Source organism: Aquarana catesbeiana, linkage group LG05 (genome assembly GCF_042186555.1).
Source record: "Aquarana catesbeiana isolate 2022-GZ linkage group LG05, ASM4218655v1, whole genome shotgun sequence".
In the NCBI taxonomy this organism is placed as follows: Eukaryota; Metazoa; Chordata; class Amphibia; order Anura; family Ranidae; genus Aquarana; species Aquarana catesbeiana.
The window spans coordinates 492413702-492430976 of record NC_133328.1 but is presented as its reverse complement, the minus strand read 5'-3'; the positions used below and the strand labels follow the sequence as shown (position 1 = coordinate 492430976).

At 42.0% G+C, this 17275-nt stretch overlaps 1 protein-coding gene across 1 annotated transcript in view; it reads right to left on the bottom strand.

The window, feature by feature from the left end:
* Window positions 1–16981, bottom strand: part of DSG2 (desmoglein 2) — a gene marked incomplete in the record, with an annotated part of 107198 nt that extends 90217 nt beyond the window's left edge. The window contains 1 exon segment of the mRNA XM_073631514.1: window positions 16770–16981. Coding sequence (XP_073487615.1) covers window positions 16770–16814 — 45 coding nt within the window.
* Between the last annotated feature and the right edge of the window lie 294 nt (window positions 16982–17275).

Genomic DNA, 17275 nt, shown 5'->3' with positions numbered 1-17275 from the left:
GGCTACTGATCATTTGACCGTGGCAGCCAATCAGTTGTCAAATGATTAGACAGACTTTCTGGCCCTCTGGGTGTAATAGCCCAAAGGAATGCTAGGGCGGGCAGGAGGTTGTTAAAATGCCGGTGAACAGTTCAGTTAAGATCTGTATTTAAATATTCCCAAAGTGAAACTGAACAAAGCGGCTTGAAGCTTGCTGAAAGCTTTGCAACTGCTTTCCAAAAGCTTGCAATGCAAACTACTGTTATACAAGATAACACCTGTGTGAACCTACCTTTACAGTACAGCATAGAGGGGCCACCCATGGAGAGAACCATACAAGGGGGCATTTATTTTACCAACAAACATCACTAGTGGATCATTTAACTTATACTGAAACTTAGACTGGCCAAACATTATACAATTATCTTGCACACCTTTTCCTTTAGGATTTACCAAAACCATATACTACAGAGTTGAAGGTAAATCTAAAGAAAATTGTATAATGCATGGCCAGCTTTATACTGAAAGATTTATGGTCTGGAATCATGATCGTTAGCCGAGGCCTTTGTTCTGGAGAGATTGAAAAACACTGCTTCAGATTCTGGTTATCGATTTGGATTTTCCAAACTTCTGACTCAGCCAAGAAAATTCAAAGACTGCAGACAAAAGAACTGGCAGCCTTGTCCAGGCATGGGTAACTAGCACTGAAAAGGCTTCACAAAAAAGGTCAAATGGAGAAAGTACAGAGAAAGTCATGTATGTGTGGGATGCCTCACTGAGGTCATAAAAACAAAAAAAAACTAAACAAAAAAAAAAATAAAAAACGGTGAGAAAGAAAAAAGAAAAAAGAAAAAAAAAAAAAAAAGAGAAAGAAAAAGAACTAGCTAAAAACACAAAACTTGTCAGCTACATATACATGGAGTTACAGTTTTCCCCACATTCTACCCATATGTGTGCCACACTTTTGCCTGAATAATCCTGACCAGGATAGGTCACATCCCACCCTGAAGATTTCTCACAAGCCTCTTTCCCATCCCAATCATTTGCTTTCTTAGAGAGTCTTACAATAGAGTACCCCCTCCACAATGGTCCTGATGACAAAAGAACCCAATATATCCCATCTGCTTGTAAAATCATCATATGTTCTCCATTGCCTGTCACTTGTAGCTGACACTAGTAAACATTTTCAGTCATGAAGCTGTCCTGTGCATATACCTACAATGAGGATGCGTGCCAGTAAATAAAACAGGTTCTATACTTTGGAAAACAACCACACAAAAAAGTAAAACAGGGAATATATATTCACTTTGTTATAATTGACACAGTTCTCCCTCTAGTTCAGCAGTAGGGAACCTTGACACTCCAGCTGTCACATGAAGCGCTCAGGATCGGCAGCCCTGGGTATAAACCCGAGGCATGATGGGTACGGTTTCACCACAGATAAAGAGTGCCGATGATGCCTGCCCCTGTTCTACACCGAGGTTGCCTGCCCCTGTTCTACACCGAGGTTGCCTGCCCCTGTTCTACATGGATCACAGCACATCATGAAAGCATGGATAATAAACAGCAGCATTTTAAAAGAAAAATGAAAAAAAAAAAAAAAAAAAAAAAAAAAAGAGAAGGACATTGCTCTATCATTGTAAAATACACCATAACTTTGCAAGGAAGAAAATAAAGCAATATCTACTTCTGTGCCAGCACTGAGAACATTTACCACCATTTAGGGTCTAGGCCTACATTACATGTTGCAGTCATGGCTTAGGTCTGGGAAGATTCAATTTCCTCACTGTTCTTATTCCTACACCAGAGGCAAACTTTCACATTCTTTTAAAAATGAACACCATGTACTGTACAAATTAAATTACAGTAAGAGCAATAAAACCACCATCTACTTTTATATGCATTTTAAGAGTGCAAGGACATTGCTGAATGCAGGATACACAATGAACCAAAAAAATAAATAAAACAAACAAAAAAAAAAAAAAAAAAAGGTAACCCCCCCCAAAAAATTAGTAATTGTGTGATTAAAAATTGAACACACACACACACACACAGCGATCCAGCTGTGTTCTGTAGGGTTTCAGCTGGTTGCAAGAACCAGGATGGGGTGCCCGCATGTCATAGAGAACACCAAGACCTCCTGAGACACGGTGGTTCTCAAGGCAGACAGACCGTCCGCTCTTTGACCAAGCCCTGTGAGAGGGGTTAACATGTCGGTGAACAGACGAGCAAATTATGTCCAGTACTGTTGTGTCTACATTTGGCTTTCAAAAAGGTGAGGCCCGTTGGTGTGCCCATCCCTTCTTACAATGTGAGCCAGGCATTGTTGAGTTCATGTAGCCCATACCAAACTTTTCCAAGGTGGTACAGACAGGATTGTGAAGCAGTGACAACCCATCAATGTATATCCAGGCATGTCTGAATGCAAATGAGTACATTGTTCATGAAGAGAGAAGAAACAGGTTTGTGTTAAATCCAGGACCCACTAATCATGGGGTACTTTGTCGCAGTAAGTGGGCTTAGCACCATATAGCAATATGGTGTGACCAAATCCCCATAAATTTTGATAATGTTTTTTTGAAAATGTTTAGGTGTTTTAAACTAGCCTTGCTGGAGGCAAAATGTCTTTTTTGCATGTGTGCGCTGTAATATTTTCTTCTGTGTTAAAACCAGACTCTCCAGCAGCATATACACCCCTCTACTCCTCTCTCCCTCTTCTTTATTCCAATCCTGGAATACAGGAAAGCAACATGCTTCCATTGGGGAGTATGTGGCTCACTACCCTACCTCCCATCTGACAGTGACTCTCCACACTGCAAGAATCGACCTGCAATTCTGCTGTTACAGGCAAGTATGATCATTTACAAAAATTCTGTAAGAAGAGAGTGTAGGGAAAAGATTTGTTAAGTGTTATGAACACTTATCCTTTAATCTGCTATGATCTTGCAGGGAGTACACAATCACAAAACATGACGACAAAAACTAACCAATGTAGCCATGGAAACTTATTCCCAGGATATTTCCCACAGTAGATGGAGATAAAATGGGATTATAATGGAACTGTGTCAGAATTTGTTCAGCATTTCAGACAACTTTCAACACATAGGATCACAAACAGGTAGTGTTCATTCAGGAACAGACTAATGGCTTTATTAGCCAACACCAAATGCAAATAGTTAGTTGTGTGATGTTTATGTATGAAAACTCCATGGAAGTGAACAGTATCCAGCACTCATGGAGAACTAAAAAGGCAACACCCCCCCCATTTTGCAATCAAAATTTCCCTCCACTTCTTGGCCCATAGCCAAAACAGGAAGTGAGAGGAAATTCCTGAAAATTAAAGAAATTCCTTGGTCCCCCTGAGACCCGATTTGATTTAAAAAAGGGTTGTAAACCCTTGTGGTTTTTAACCTTAACCGCTTGCCGACCAGCCGCCGTCATTTACTGCAGCAGGTCGGCATGATCCCGCAAACAGTCGTACCTATACATTGGCTTGCGGGATCGGGATAGCAGGCGCGCACACGCTGCACAGCGGGGGTGCCGATGCTCGTAGCTGACGGTCGCGATGACCGCCAGCCACTCCCTTGTTCTGTGAGGAGTGACAGATCGTGTGTGCCTATTAGCTAGGAACCAAAATCCATCACTTCCTCTAGTCAGTCCCCTCCCCCTTCAGTTAGAAACACATAGCAGGGAACACAGTTAACCCCTTGATCGCCCCCTAGTGTTAACCCCTTCCCTGCCAGTGACATTTTTTACAGTAATCAGTGCATTTTTATGCACAGATCGCTGTATGTCAATGGTCCCAAAAATGTGTCAAAAGTGTCTGCCATGTCGCAATCCTGATAGTCCTGAGGGGATATTTATTATAGCAAAAAGTACAAAATATTGCGTTTTTTTTTTTAAAACGGTCGCTCTTTTTTTGTTTATAGTGCAAAAAATAAAAACCGCAGAGGCGATTAAATACCACCAAAAGAAAGCTCTATTTGTGGGGGAAAAAAAATTACATCAATTTTGTTTGGGTGCAGCGACGCATGACCGCGCAATTGTCAGTTAAAGCGACTCAGTGCCAAATCGCAAAAAATTGCCCGGTCATTCAGCAGCCAGATCTTCCGGGGCTGAAGTGGTTAATGCATCCTATGCATTAAAGTGAAAAAACGTCTGACAGTGAGCCCCCCCCCCCCCCCCCTGTTTTACTCACCTGAGCCCATTTATTCCCTCGGTGGAGACGCGCTCACCTTCTCTGCCCGGGGTTTTCAGCTCTTGATTGGATAGATTGCTAGCAGCACAGCCATTGGCTCCCGCTGCTGTCAATCAAATCCAATGACGCGGGGGGCAGGGGTTGAGTCCAGCATTCTGTGTCTATGCATGCAAATGCTCCCGAGTCCCTACAACTGGACTCGGGAGCATGCCCACAAGGTAAACCCCAGGAAGAACGAGTCTCCCAGGGGGTTTACCGACGCAAGCAGAGCTGAGAGCGCCGCCAGGGGACCCCAGAAGATGAGGTTCGGGGCCACACTGTGCAAAACTAATTGCACAGTGGAGGCTAGTAAAAAAGCTTGGTTTAAATCAACTCAATTTAAATCATAATTTTTAAAAAACAACGGTCATCTCTGACCCACAGTGGCTCCTCCTCTGACCCGTTGTTGACTCACTGACAGTCCCGTGCACTTTAATGGGATAGCTGGTGATGCAGCAGTGACACAACAAGGTGAGGGATGTGGCGGCAGCAGGTGAGTGGATGCCCGCTAACCGGCACCGCCATGATGGATCTGAAATGACAGGTGCTCTTTAAAATGTAAGGACTTATTCTTGCTGGTAGTTAGAATCTTTAATATTTGCAAACAAAATGAAGGTTTCCCATTTAGAATAATAAACGGTCAAGGTTAGTAAATATTCCCAAACTGGGTCGCTTATGGTCTGCTGCCATTTTGCTCCTCGAGTGAGGAATAAAATTTCATCTATGTGCAGAAAGATCACAAGGTTTATAAGTAAGATTTTTACTGCTTGCCCTTACTCCTTATACCTACAGCCTGGTACAGATTAATGTCTCTTCCAACAATCTTAGTTTGTAGTGTACATAGATTTGCAAAATAACGGGATAAATGAATATTACTGAACTTTGTTTTATCTCATGGTTACTTTGAAATTGTGTGAATGCATCAATGCAGTGCATGTTATATCAGCTTGCAGAGCTTGGATTCACTGAATGAGTTTAACAAAAATATAAATATTAGGGGTGCACCGAATGGAAATTTTGGTGCCGAAACCGAAAATGAAGGATGCACCAGGCCAAAAACCGAAACTGATACCGGAGAATGGCAATATATAAATAAAAAAAAAAAAAAAAAAAATTATATTTTTATAAAAAAAAAAAATATTATAATTTTGACTTTAATTAATATCATCAATTTAAATATGAATGTATTGCTGGCCATTATTGGCCCCTGTAGTGCAGGAAATGTCAAGAAAAATGCAGTCTGCAGCCTCTAACCACCTCTTGTATCATGTCCCCAGTCTAAGTGCCGATTCACACAAGGGCATTCACGACTTCAGCGTGACTTTGCAAGGCGACTTCAAGTCGCCCCTAGGACAGGCGACTTTGCCTGTGGCCAATCAGAGCTAATCAGCTCTTGTGACATACATTACCTGCCCATGAGAATGTGTTTCCAGCGCGATCCCATCGCGCTGGTTCTCGGTGACAGGGTACTGTACATCTGTCGCTCGCTGCAATAGGAAAAACACATTTTCCTATTGCAGCGAGCACAAGAGGGAATTCCCCGCCAGGAACATACCAGGCTCTTAGGTCTTGTATGGATGTTAAGGGGAACCCCTTACACCGAAAGAACGGCGTGGGGGTCCCCCCCCCCACGCGCTCTTGCTCATCCCCACCCCCTTTCCTGACCGGCCGGGCCGCGTGCTCGGATAAGGGTCTGGTATGGATTTTGGGGGGGGGGGGGGGATCCCCACGCCATTTTTTCGGCATAGGGGGTTCCTCTTAAAATCCATACCAGACCTAAGGACCTGGTATGCCCCTGGAGGGGGAAGCCATGCCAGTTTTTTTTATTTAAAATTTGTCGTGGAGTTCCCCCTCATAATCTTCTTTTTCCTGTAAAGTCGCTTCACTATAGATGAGGATCCGACTTAGAGGCGACTTCCATTGAATTCTATGGATACAGGTTGCCTAGAAGTAGTACAGGAACCTTTTCTGAAGTTGGAGCGACTTCAGTAGTGTACATTAAGATGGCTCGCATTGACTATAATGCAATTCCCAATGTCAAGCGACTTGAGGGCTGACAAGTTGGATCCCAACTCGTTGTAGTGTGAATCGACCCTAAGAGTTCTGGTAGTATTGGCTCGCTCAAACGTGCAGAGCTGGTGGGGGGGAATTGTTTGAGCAGATCAATATTGACTTTGTAAATCAGTGACCACAAGTACAGGGGGAGAAGTTATTTCCACTTTACGCTGGACATACACTCCATTCAGCTGCAACCAATCGATCAGTGTATTTTGATAGGAGCAGGCGCTGTCAGAATACAATGTCCTGGCAGCAGGGCTGCCCACCATGGAACTCAGTGGGGCACAAAAAAAAAAAAAATCTGTTGATGTTAATGCCACATGCCAATCTTTAGTATAATAATATTATTATTATTTTATTATTATTAAGTAATCACTACACTCCTATTTACAATAAACTACTGGAGATAAATAAAAAAAAAAAAAAAAAAAAAGTTTAAACTGTATTTCATAGAAAACATGATGGTATGTGTTTATGCTATACATTACCGTCATCCAGTTAGGGTTTAAATCTATTTTAACAAAATCCATGTTGTAAATTTTACAATATATGTTGGTTTGTATAGCTTTAATCATTTGGTTTTTTTTAGCTAGTTTGTGAATAGAAGGAAAAGCGTCTGATCGTTTAACTGGAATTCCAGCCTTGATTATGTCGTTTTCAATTCCTACAAAAGTAACGAAAAAAAAAAAAAAAAAACCCACACAATCTCCCGGGTAACAGAAGCAAGCATGTGTATCCACGCAGCACAAAGATCTGCCAAGGTCATACGAGAAATAAAAACAGAATTTTGTGAAGATGAAACCCCCTCTGTCACTTAGACAGCATACAAAATCTGGTCATAAATAATCTGCTCAGACACAAGGTGTGGTAACATTCCTCATCAGCCTTCCCTAAGGCATCTCCTCCTCCCCAACAGCTCCAGCCACGTTACATGACACCAAGAGAAAGCACAGACCCACTGCTGGCATTTTTTTTTTTTTTTTTTTTTTTTTAAATACACTGGTCATTAAAAGTACGGTATATGTAAACAGGTTGTCAAAAACATTACAAAAACCATTCAGATTGTGCTGCTTTAATATTCTACATTTATACCTCTGCAATGTATATGTAAACACGATCAATAACATTTCCTATAATGTACCCTTAACATAAAATTAAATTTTTCAAAAGTCATTTTTAACATTTTAAATCTGCTGGTGCCCCATGTTCAGGATCTTCCTTTTATAGAGGTTTAACTTTCTGTGTCCGCCTCCTAATTGTGGTTCTGCGTTGTCACCTTGTCACAAGCACTTCCAACCGAATGTGTCCTACTTCTTAATATAGGGGGTCAATAATGCCAAGAGTTGGTGAAAGCAGGGGTCCGTCATCCGGAGATAATTCCAAAAATCATCCGGATTATTTTCCTGGAGCTCCCGCAGCAAAAGGCATATGACATAATTGGTCATGATTAATAAAGCAACCAATTTTTGGTACAAGAAATCCTCCTCCTCCTGTTCCTGGACTGGACTTGAGTTAAAGCAATTACTCCAAGGCCAATAATAAATAACACATTATCTCCTCCGATTCCGCAACATGGCTGGTTGACAAACTGCCGTTCAGAAATGTACTGAAAAGCGCAAACTGAAAAGCGCAAACTGAAAAGCGCGAATCAACACTCACCAAACTTCTACTAACACGAAATTAGCAGAAGCATAAAGGGTGGCACTAAAGGGCTGAAAAACGACGTAGTACGTCACTACGTTCGTGTTTGTTGGCCGACAAGAGGAATTCCAAAAACATGGCCTGTTGGGGGTACTTGAAAACCATTGGCCTATACTGTGGTTTCTTCAATAGGTTAAAAACAAACTGCAACATGACTAGACAAAAAGATATTTAACCTTCTTGAATGTTAATGGGCGCATCAATGGCTTTCACTTCCTGACATTCCTTAAATATTTCGGTAAAGAAAGTCATTAATGGGCCCCAGCAACTGAATGGATTGTCCCATGATACAGATAATTAACAGGTTTCTTTCACAGGATAATCTGTTTGCTGGCCAATATTAAAAAAAAAGAAAAAAGAAAAAAAAAAAAAAAAAAAAAAAAGGAAGGAGCAAGAGAGAAGGAGAAACCACCCACCACATTGCTTTTAGCAATCAAGTTCTTTTAACAGAGTTTCATACGTTAGGTTTCTCAAAGTGAATGCAAAACCCCAATAACCAGTGTGGTTTCCTAACCCAAAGCAACCAAAAAAAAAATTAAATGTTTACAAAATCATTCAAAGCGGTTGTTAAGGCTTGCTGTATTTCACTTCATTAAATAGATTGGCAGAATAAAACACAGCAATGCAGTGCACAAAGCAAGCAGTATACAAAAACAAAACATGACCATACACAGGGAGAGAATCGCCAGAGAAAGACTGTCTGATGTTCTCTGTAAATATTCATTGTATTCATATACATTTATAAAATATATTTTTATATTCAAAGTAAACTCGCCCATCCATGTCTCTATGCTTTGTTATGCTAAAATCACTTTCAAAAAAACACTCCAACATTTCTGGCCGTGGCCATCTTGAGTAAGGGTAGATGATAGCATTTACTTCCCAGAATCCATCTGCCCTTAGCTGGGGCATACATGCAGGAGGGTGTACTTACCTGAGAATGCCCCTCCTAAAGACGCCTGGGATGCATGCATGACATAAAATTGCCTAGGCATAGAAACCAAAAAGTAACTGAAGAAGAAGTGGATAAAAAAAAATAAAATAATTGTAAAAACAAGAAAATATAATATACCTTCCTATCTATTTACTAATGCTAACAGCATAATGATTAAAAATAGTCAGCGTTGATTGAGAGAGTGAAGTTCCACTTTAATGAATGCTTTGATATCAAACAGTTGGGAATGATTTGTCGGCCGCAATGACAGCTCCCATTATTTCTTATACAATGGGACATTTAAAATTCCCATTACAGTCAGATCCAGCCATCACCAAAGAACACCAAATGTTTAGCACATCAGGCCACCAGCAAACAACTGGTTAAACTGTCAGCCTTTACCAGAAGCAGAAGTCAAATCTCAATCTGATCTGTATTCCATGAAGGGGGAATTCTAGTGTCACATCAGACAAAGGAACACCATTTACACTGCTGTGTTTTATTGCATGCGTTGAAACAGGTTAAGGGTCCATGCACAATAGGCAGCAGGAAAAAAGAAATTCCAGAACTGCTGGCAGAAAAAAGCAGTATAAAACACACCCCTATGGAGCATATTGTACACTCATTTAGGACCATTTAGGGACGTTTTTCCCCAAAACATTCAAAAATATGTACACTTAAAAATGCTTGATGCGCCTAAACGTCGCATTTAGGTGAGTGGTGTTTTTTCTGCCCAAAAACTCCTCTCAAAAACGTACTTGTGATTTTTTAAGCCTGTAAACACCCAAATGTTCATGGACATGTGGGCAAACAAGGTTGCTTCTACAGGTTGGAAAAAAAAAAAAAAAAAAAGCCAAAAATGCCTGTATAGGCAGGATTTGTTATACCCAGTGTGCTTGAGGCCTAAAACGGTTTTGTCCAACTTTCCCATAATAAAGTGCCTGTTTGCACTCAGGGTTGCATTGCATTTAAGGCTCCATTTAACCGCTTCAGCCCGGACCATTTGCCTGACCAAAGACCAGAGCACTTTTTGCGATTCGGAAATGTGTCGCTTTAACTGACGATTGTGCGGTCGTGCAACGTGGCTCCCAAACAAAATTTTGGTGGTATTTGATCGCCTCTGCGGTTTTTATTTTTTGTGCTATAGAGCAACAATTTTGAAAAAAAAAAAAGCAATATTTTTTGCTTTTTGTTATAATAAATATCCCCCAAAAAATTATATAAAAACAACATTTTTTTCCCTCAGTTTAGGCCGATACATATTCTTCTACATATTTTTGGTAAAAAAAAAAAAAAAAATTGCAATAAGCGTATATTGATTTGTTTGCACAAAAGTTATAGCGTCTACAAAATATAGGATCGTTTTATGGCATTTTTATTAATAGTTTTTTTTTTTTTTTTACTAGTAATGGCGGCGATCAGCGATTTTTATCATGACTGCGACATTATGGTAGACACCTCGGACAATTTTGACACATTTTTAGGACCATTGGCATTAATACAGCGATCAGTGCAATTAAAAATGCATTGATTACTGTTAAAATGTCACTGGCAATGAAGAGGTTAACACTAGGGGGCAGTGAAGGGGATAATGTGTGTCCTATTGTGTTTACTAACTGAAGGGGGATGTGGACTGTGCAGGGAAACTAATGCCGCGTACACACGGTCGGACTTTTCAGCTACAAAAGTCCAACGGATGCTGACGGACTAAAGCTGGCTGGTAATCCGATCGTGTGTGGGCTTCTCCGGACTTTCAACGTACTTTTTTAGCCTCAAATCCGACGTACTTTAGATTTGAAACATGCTTCAAATCTTTACGTCGTAACTACGCCGGACCCAGAAATCCGCTCGTCTGTGTGCTAGTCCGACGGACAAAAAACGACGCTATGGCAGCTATTGGCTACTGGCTATCAACTTCCTTATTTTAGTCTGGTGTGCGTCATCACGTACGAATCCATCGGACTTTTGTGTGATCGTATGTAGGCAAATCCGTTCGTAAGAAAGTCTGCCGCAAGTCCGCCAAAAGTCCGTCGAAAGTCCGTCGGACAGGCTGTCAGACTTTTGTAGACGAAAAGTCTGACCGTGTGTACGCGGCATAACAGATCGCATGTTCATACCTTGTATGAACAGAGGATCTGTCTGTTCTCCCCTCAGAGAACCAGAAACGGCGTGTTCACACACACACACACACAGCTCCCGGGTTCTTCATGTGCCCCAAGTGATTGCGGGAGCCCGCCGGTGATCGAGACCGCCGGGCACTCACATCGGCTCCGTGGGCAAGCAGAGGGGGCACATGCACCCCCTAGTGGCCGTCTATGGTACCGACGTACCATGACGGCGATTCGCCTGCCTGTGCCATTCTGCCGCAGTATAACTGCGGTGGACGGTCGGCAAGCGGTTAAACTTGCATCACAAGTCGCACCCCATTCTCTTTAATGGCATCTGTTCAAATTGATGCAGTTCTGAAAAGGTTCCTGAACTATATGGTGCAACTTTTGATGCAACTTCAATCCAAGTCACACTGGAAGTTGTGCGACCCTGGAGACACACTGATGTGAATGGAGCTTAAAAAGCAAGCTCATTTTTTTTTTTGGGTTTTAGCACATTGGGAGGTCTCTAGAACGCAAAGGCAGCACATCAACAATGCAATTTGTGTAATTGGCAACAGGTATTAACAAGCATTAGTCAGTGGCCAATAATCCTATCCAAACTCCAAAGTGTGGAAATATGCATTGTGTCAGAGGAATAATAAAATGAAAAGCACAGTAAAAAAGCAGTATGGTGTGAAAGAAAATAGTCTGTAGAATATTATTCTTTCGTTGGCTTAAAAAAAAGGAACTGCAGTCTGCTCACATAATTTGTGATAAAAAAATATTTGCCATTCTGAAGCTTCCCTCCAAACACTTTGCATATGTATGTATGCACTTAAAGTACATCTGGCAGCGATCACAGGTAATCATTGGCTGTGGGGACATGTGTGGTCGCCTCTGACCTGTCATAATACTGAACAGAGTCGGCAGCCACATCTAGCCCACAGCAGGCTTGTTCTTAGATTTAGATATGAAATGAATGGCCAGGTTAAACTTCTTTTTAGCTATGGGTATAGTAGCAGGATTAGAGCCCCTATTGAATTAATACTGCTATCTGGAGCTGCGCTAGAGATTTCCTCCTTCCGGTCATAAAGACAATGGTTTTACCAGAGGGAGCGAGTGGAAATATTCATCAGTAACCACAGACAGACATAAAAGGCTGACAAAGGTTCTAGTTTTTCCTTTATGCTATTAAAAATATATTTTTGTCTGGTTTCATGGGGTGCCAACCTGTGGCCCTCCAGCTGTTTCAGAACTAAATCCAAATGAGGCATTGCAAGACTGACAGTTACAAGCATGACTCAAAGGCTGAGGCATGCTGGGACTTGTAGTTCCACAACAGCTGGTGGGCCACAGGTTGAGTACCTATGAATATCTAATAAAGCCACAGACAGCAGTAAACACTGTCAGCGTTTCCAAGGTAGAACTATAGACAAAACTTGTCATTAAACCACCCATTTTGGATAGAGCATCTGTGTCCCATTGTGGAGACTTCTTTTCACTTCCTGTCCCATAGCCAAACAGGAAGTGAGAGAATCCATGCAAATTAAGAGAATTCTGATGACCATGGGCCCCAATGAAGTAGTGTCCCCATTGGAAGATTTCCCCTCTATTACTTTTCTTGGGACAACCCAAAATGTGGGATTTTCTTTTACTTTCACTGATAATGGTAAACAGCACAAATAGAGAATGAGTCTCCTTAGTGCGGGCACAGACAGCAATAACTGACAGGTGTTCTAATCCCTCTGTACTCTATCCAAAACTAGAAAAAAAAAAAAAAAGGTTTTGCCTTTAGTTATACTTTAATTTCAAGAAAAAAAAATAAAAAATAAAGTTCTGGTTGGGCATGCATTTAGATTCGTAGCATCAAATAGTGCAGTAATCACTTTAAGGTGACCACAGCACATGCAGCAGCTGACAATAACCAAGTCAGGAGTCACCAGGATCCACCTTATGCTGCGTACACACGACTTTTCTACCAGACTGGTCCGACAGTCTATCCGGCGGACTTTCGGCAGACTTCTGACGGACTTTCCCAACGAACGGACTTGCCTACACACAATCACACCAAAGTCAGATGGATTCGTACGTGATGACGTACGACCGGACTAAAATAAGGAAGTTGATAGCCAGTAGCGAATAGCTGCCCTAGCGTCGGTTTTCGTCCATCGGACTAGCATAAAGACGGGCGGACTTTTTGACCGGACTCGAGTCCGTCGGAAAGATTTGAAACATGTTCCAAATCTAAAGTCTGTCAGATTTTCAACTAAAAAAGTCCGCTGCAGGTCGGATGAAGCCCACACACGGTCGAATTGCCCCGTCGGACTAGTCCGGTCGAGAAGTCCGCTCGTGTGTACACGGCATTAGTCTTTTCCTTGAACAGGCCAATAGATATATGCAGCACATGTCTGCTAAAGCATGGCTTACTTTCCATGCATCAAAAATTCAAAACCACCTTGGAAACTTCTCACAGGGGTATCCAGCAGTCTGCATTTGACCCATGATTGCACAGATCAAAAATGGAATGCGGTGTATCCCTATGGGCAGTCAGATGCAAGCATATGTGCGTCCACCTATATCTGCCCACATCTAGGTTTGTCTGACTGGAATGCAATAAGTTTGCATTCAGGTTCAAATTATCTGACTGGATGTACACAGATATGTCCACTGACATCCAGCTGTCAGTAGGGGATTATATGGAAACTTTTTTCCTCATCACAAGTTTGAGGAGAAATTGGAATGGACATGAATGGCACACATTGTCATCTGTATCTGTTCTGATAGGACTATGGAGATGGAGTGGAGGGTGGTCATGTGAAAGGGGCTTTAATGCAGTAATGGTTCTTTCTAACCTGACCTCTTTAAAAACTGACACATGGGCACATGCACACAGAGGATTAGGGCCATACACCACCCAAATGAGTGTATTTACAATACACAGATTACAGGTCCAGGGGTGCACATTCCCCCTAACCTGCAGGTAATCGATATGTGTGCGATTACACATGAATCACTGTGGACAGGATCAGCCTGTCATTGATTCATACAAATTTCCTGTCTGTCACTGATCAGAAACACCTGACAATACCCACTGCAGAAATACCTAGATCTGGGTGGTGTGCAGTCCTGAGCGGCCATGTTCATGATCTGCACAAGTTCTGTCAGTGCAGATAAGGTACACAATGTAACTAACCCCATAAATAGCCACACAAAAGTTTGGTTTGTTTTTCTTTACTTGTGGCCTGGTGACAACCCTCTTCCTGTGTAGACATTAGACAAGGTGACATTAGCTTATATTACACACTGGTCACAAACTATGTTGCAGTTGGTCACTTGCTTTTACATGGCCATACACCCGATTATTCCCAATTCATTCTATTGACAATGTTAAGAGTGCATCTCTTGGCAAAACCTTTTTTTTTCCGGTTTGGATAAAGTAGGGAAGTGTTAGACCCTCTTAAGTTTTATTGCTTTGTCCCCATTGGGGACCCCCTTCATTTTTCCTAGTGACCTCTGTCACAAAAGAAAAATGGAGGAAACCCCAAATTTGACCAGATTCTGCTCCTGCAACCACTGATCGCCAATCCATCCCACCCCCCACCCCCCCCGGGTGTCCTGAACTAGTTAAGGGGATGCCAGGGCAGATGGGAGAGGCTTAATTTACTTCTGAATGGGCACTTCATTGTTGCTTTACAGTGTGCAAATTTTATCACATTATACCTGCCAACCTTGCCTATTTAGGGCAATGGGACTGCATTACAACCGTGTGCCAATCACAGCTATGATGTTCGCGGTGTGGAATTTTGGTTTTTAAATCCCCACTGGGATCCAAAAATGGGCATTCAAGAGGCAGAAATATTGCTCCCTGTCTGCCTGTTAACTGGGATCTGAAAAGCAATGTTCTGCGGATTGGTTTTCAGAGCCTGCCACCAGTGTAGAAGAAGCCTAAGAGGTCAATGTCCATCACATAGGGAGAGTCGCTCTAACTTCCTGATGAGTCTCTGAGACAGGAAGTGAAGGAACATTCCTGGTCTGGAGACCTGAATGAAAAGGTATTGATAAGACAGGATGAGCGAGGTAACAAAAAATGGTGAGCGGTCCGGGGGATAAAACAGATCAGGAGAGACTTCCAGAATAGAATATGTACAGTCTGGTGGAAAAAAAAGGGAAAGGGGAGACATTGAAAATCTTCAAATACATCAAAAGGGGTGACTAAGGTTCAGGAGGGAAGGATTTTCAGTGAGAAGCCACGATTAATAAAGAACTCAGCACTAGTTCACACCACAAAAACATCCTCCAGATCTGTTCTGGATGCGTTTCTGTATGTGCGTTTTTTATGCATTCCGGTGCGTTTCTGGGTGCATTCCAGATGCTTTTTTTTTTTGTTACTGTACTGGGGTCCAGGGTGTTTTTGATGCATGTAGGTGTGTTCCAATGCTTTTTATCAAGTTCCAGTACAGTCCTGTGCAGGAAAAATGCAGCATGTTCAGTTTTTTTCTTCTGGAACTGCAAGCACTGGGGTGAACTATGTCACTGAAAACCATTTAACCTGCTTTCTATGCATTTTGGATAAAGAAAAAAAACAAAAAAACAAAAAAAAAAAAAAAAAAAACACAAAATGCATGTGGTATGAACTAGCATAAAAGTTCAAAACTAATCTTAGAAAGTATTATTTTACTTAAAGGGTAGCTGATGCTTAGACTTCCAGCAGAGGTAGTGGGCCTGTTCACTATAAGGTCTCCTTCACAAGTTACATAGAGTCCATTTTATTGAACTGTATTTTAATTGTACTGTCCCCCTCTACATTGAAAAGCGCTCTGCAAACTGCTGGCACGATATAAATCCTGAAGAATAATAATAATAATAATAATAATAATAAAGCACAGCATCCCAGCATCCAGGCTCAGACATCCACTCCTAACTACTCTGTGTGTGACTACATGTGAACAGCAGCAGCCCCGGTCAGCCTGCCGTTAGTGTAAAACGGGCTGCAATATTCGCATGCCCGGTCCTTACAGCCACAAGACTTTGATGTCCACATGTAACTGGTGCTGTGAATGTGGCCTTAGTGGATTCAAACAGGCTTCGGATATACATAGATGTACACCCAGGCAAAATAAACAACAATAATAATAATAATAAAAGTGTGAAATTATTATTAATTTGTATATGTGTATATATATATATATATATATATATATATATATATATATATACACACACACACACACACACACACACACACACACACATATACACACTTTTTCATGTGTTTTTTTTTTCCCTTTTTAAATTAAAAAATAAAACACAGCACACACACACAAAAAAGCACATAAAAAGGAACAAAACACCATTTACACACACACACACACACACACACACACTTGGTCTTTTTCTGTCATCATTTCTATTTCCTCTGTGGTACACTTAAATAATGAAGCAGCAGGGGGTTTTATTCTCTCCCTTCTCTATCCAAACTGTGAAAAGAAGAAGTTTTTGGTATTCCATTGGAGTGTAAGATCCCATCCAGAATAATGGTGGTGAGGTCCTGTGATGGATTATAATCGGTATGGAGTATGCTGGTTCCGGGGTACTGAGGTCTGTAGACTCTTCCACAGGTGAGGTGCGGGCACAGGCTCAGACACGTCTCTCCCTCTCTCTCTCACACACACAGATATCATTATCGTTGTTCTATATGGGAGGGAGTCTCTGGTTGCAGACAATAGAGTGTGTACAATGAATCCCCCTCACCCCCCAGTCACACACTTACCAGTATGAGGAGAAGGACGCCTCCTCCGGCCGGACTCCGCCGCATAGTGAGTGAAGCCCGGGGGATGTTCTCCTCAGAGCTGGGATAAAGTCAGTCAGAAGTCCGGGTATGAGGGAAGAAAGGCGGGGTGTACAGAGGACGAGGACCGCTCTGGACTCCTAACACCAGAAAATGGAGCCGTGTGGGTGAAGGGAAAGGTGTAGAGAGCGGGGGGGAGGGGAGCAGGGAGGGGCTGTGACACAACAACGACTGGGTCTGTATACAGGTGATCCCGCCCGGGGTGACACACTGCGGCCGTCACTGCTAGGTGTGTCTCAGGGGACTCCTCTCACTATATGGGACCTTCTCTCTCTATACTGTGTTGTCATCACAATGTTTACTAATAGCCCTTCCCAGTGTTTACAAATGTCTGTGTGTTCCTAGAGAGCTGGCTCTTCCCACCCGGGGCTCATTCACATTGTTCAGAGCTCAATGACCACAGCATTTTTTGTGATTCGGCACTGCGT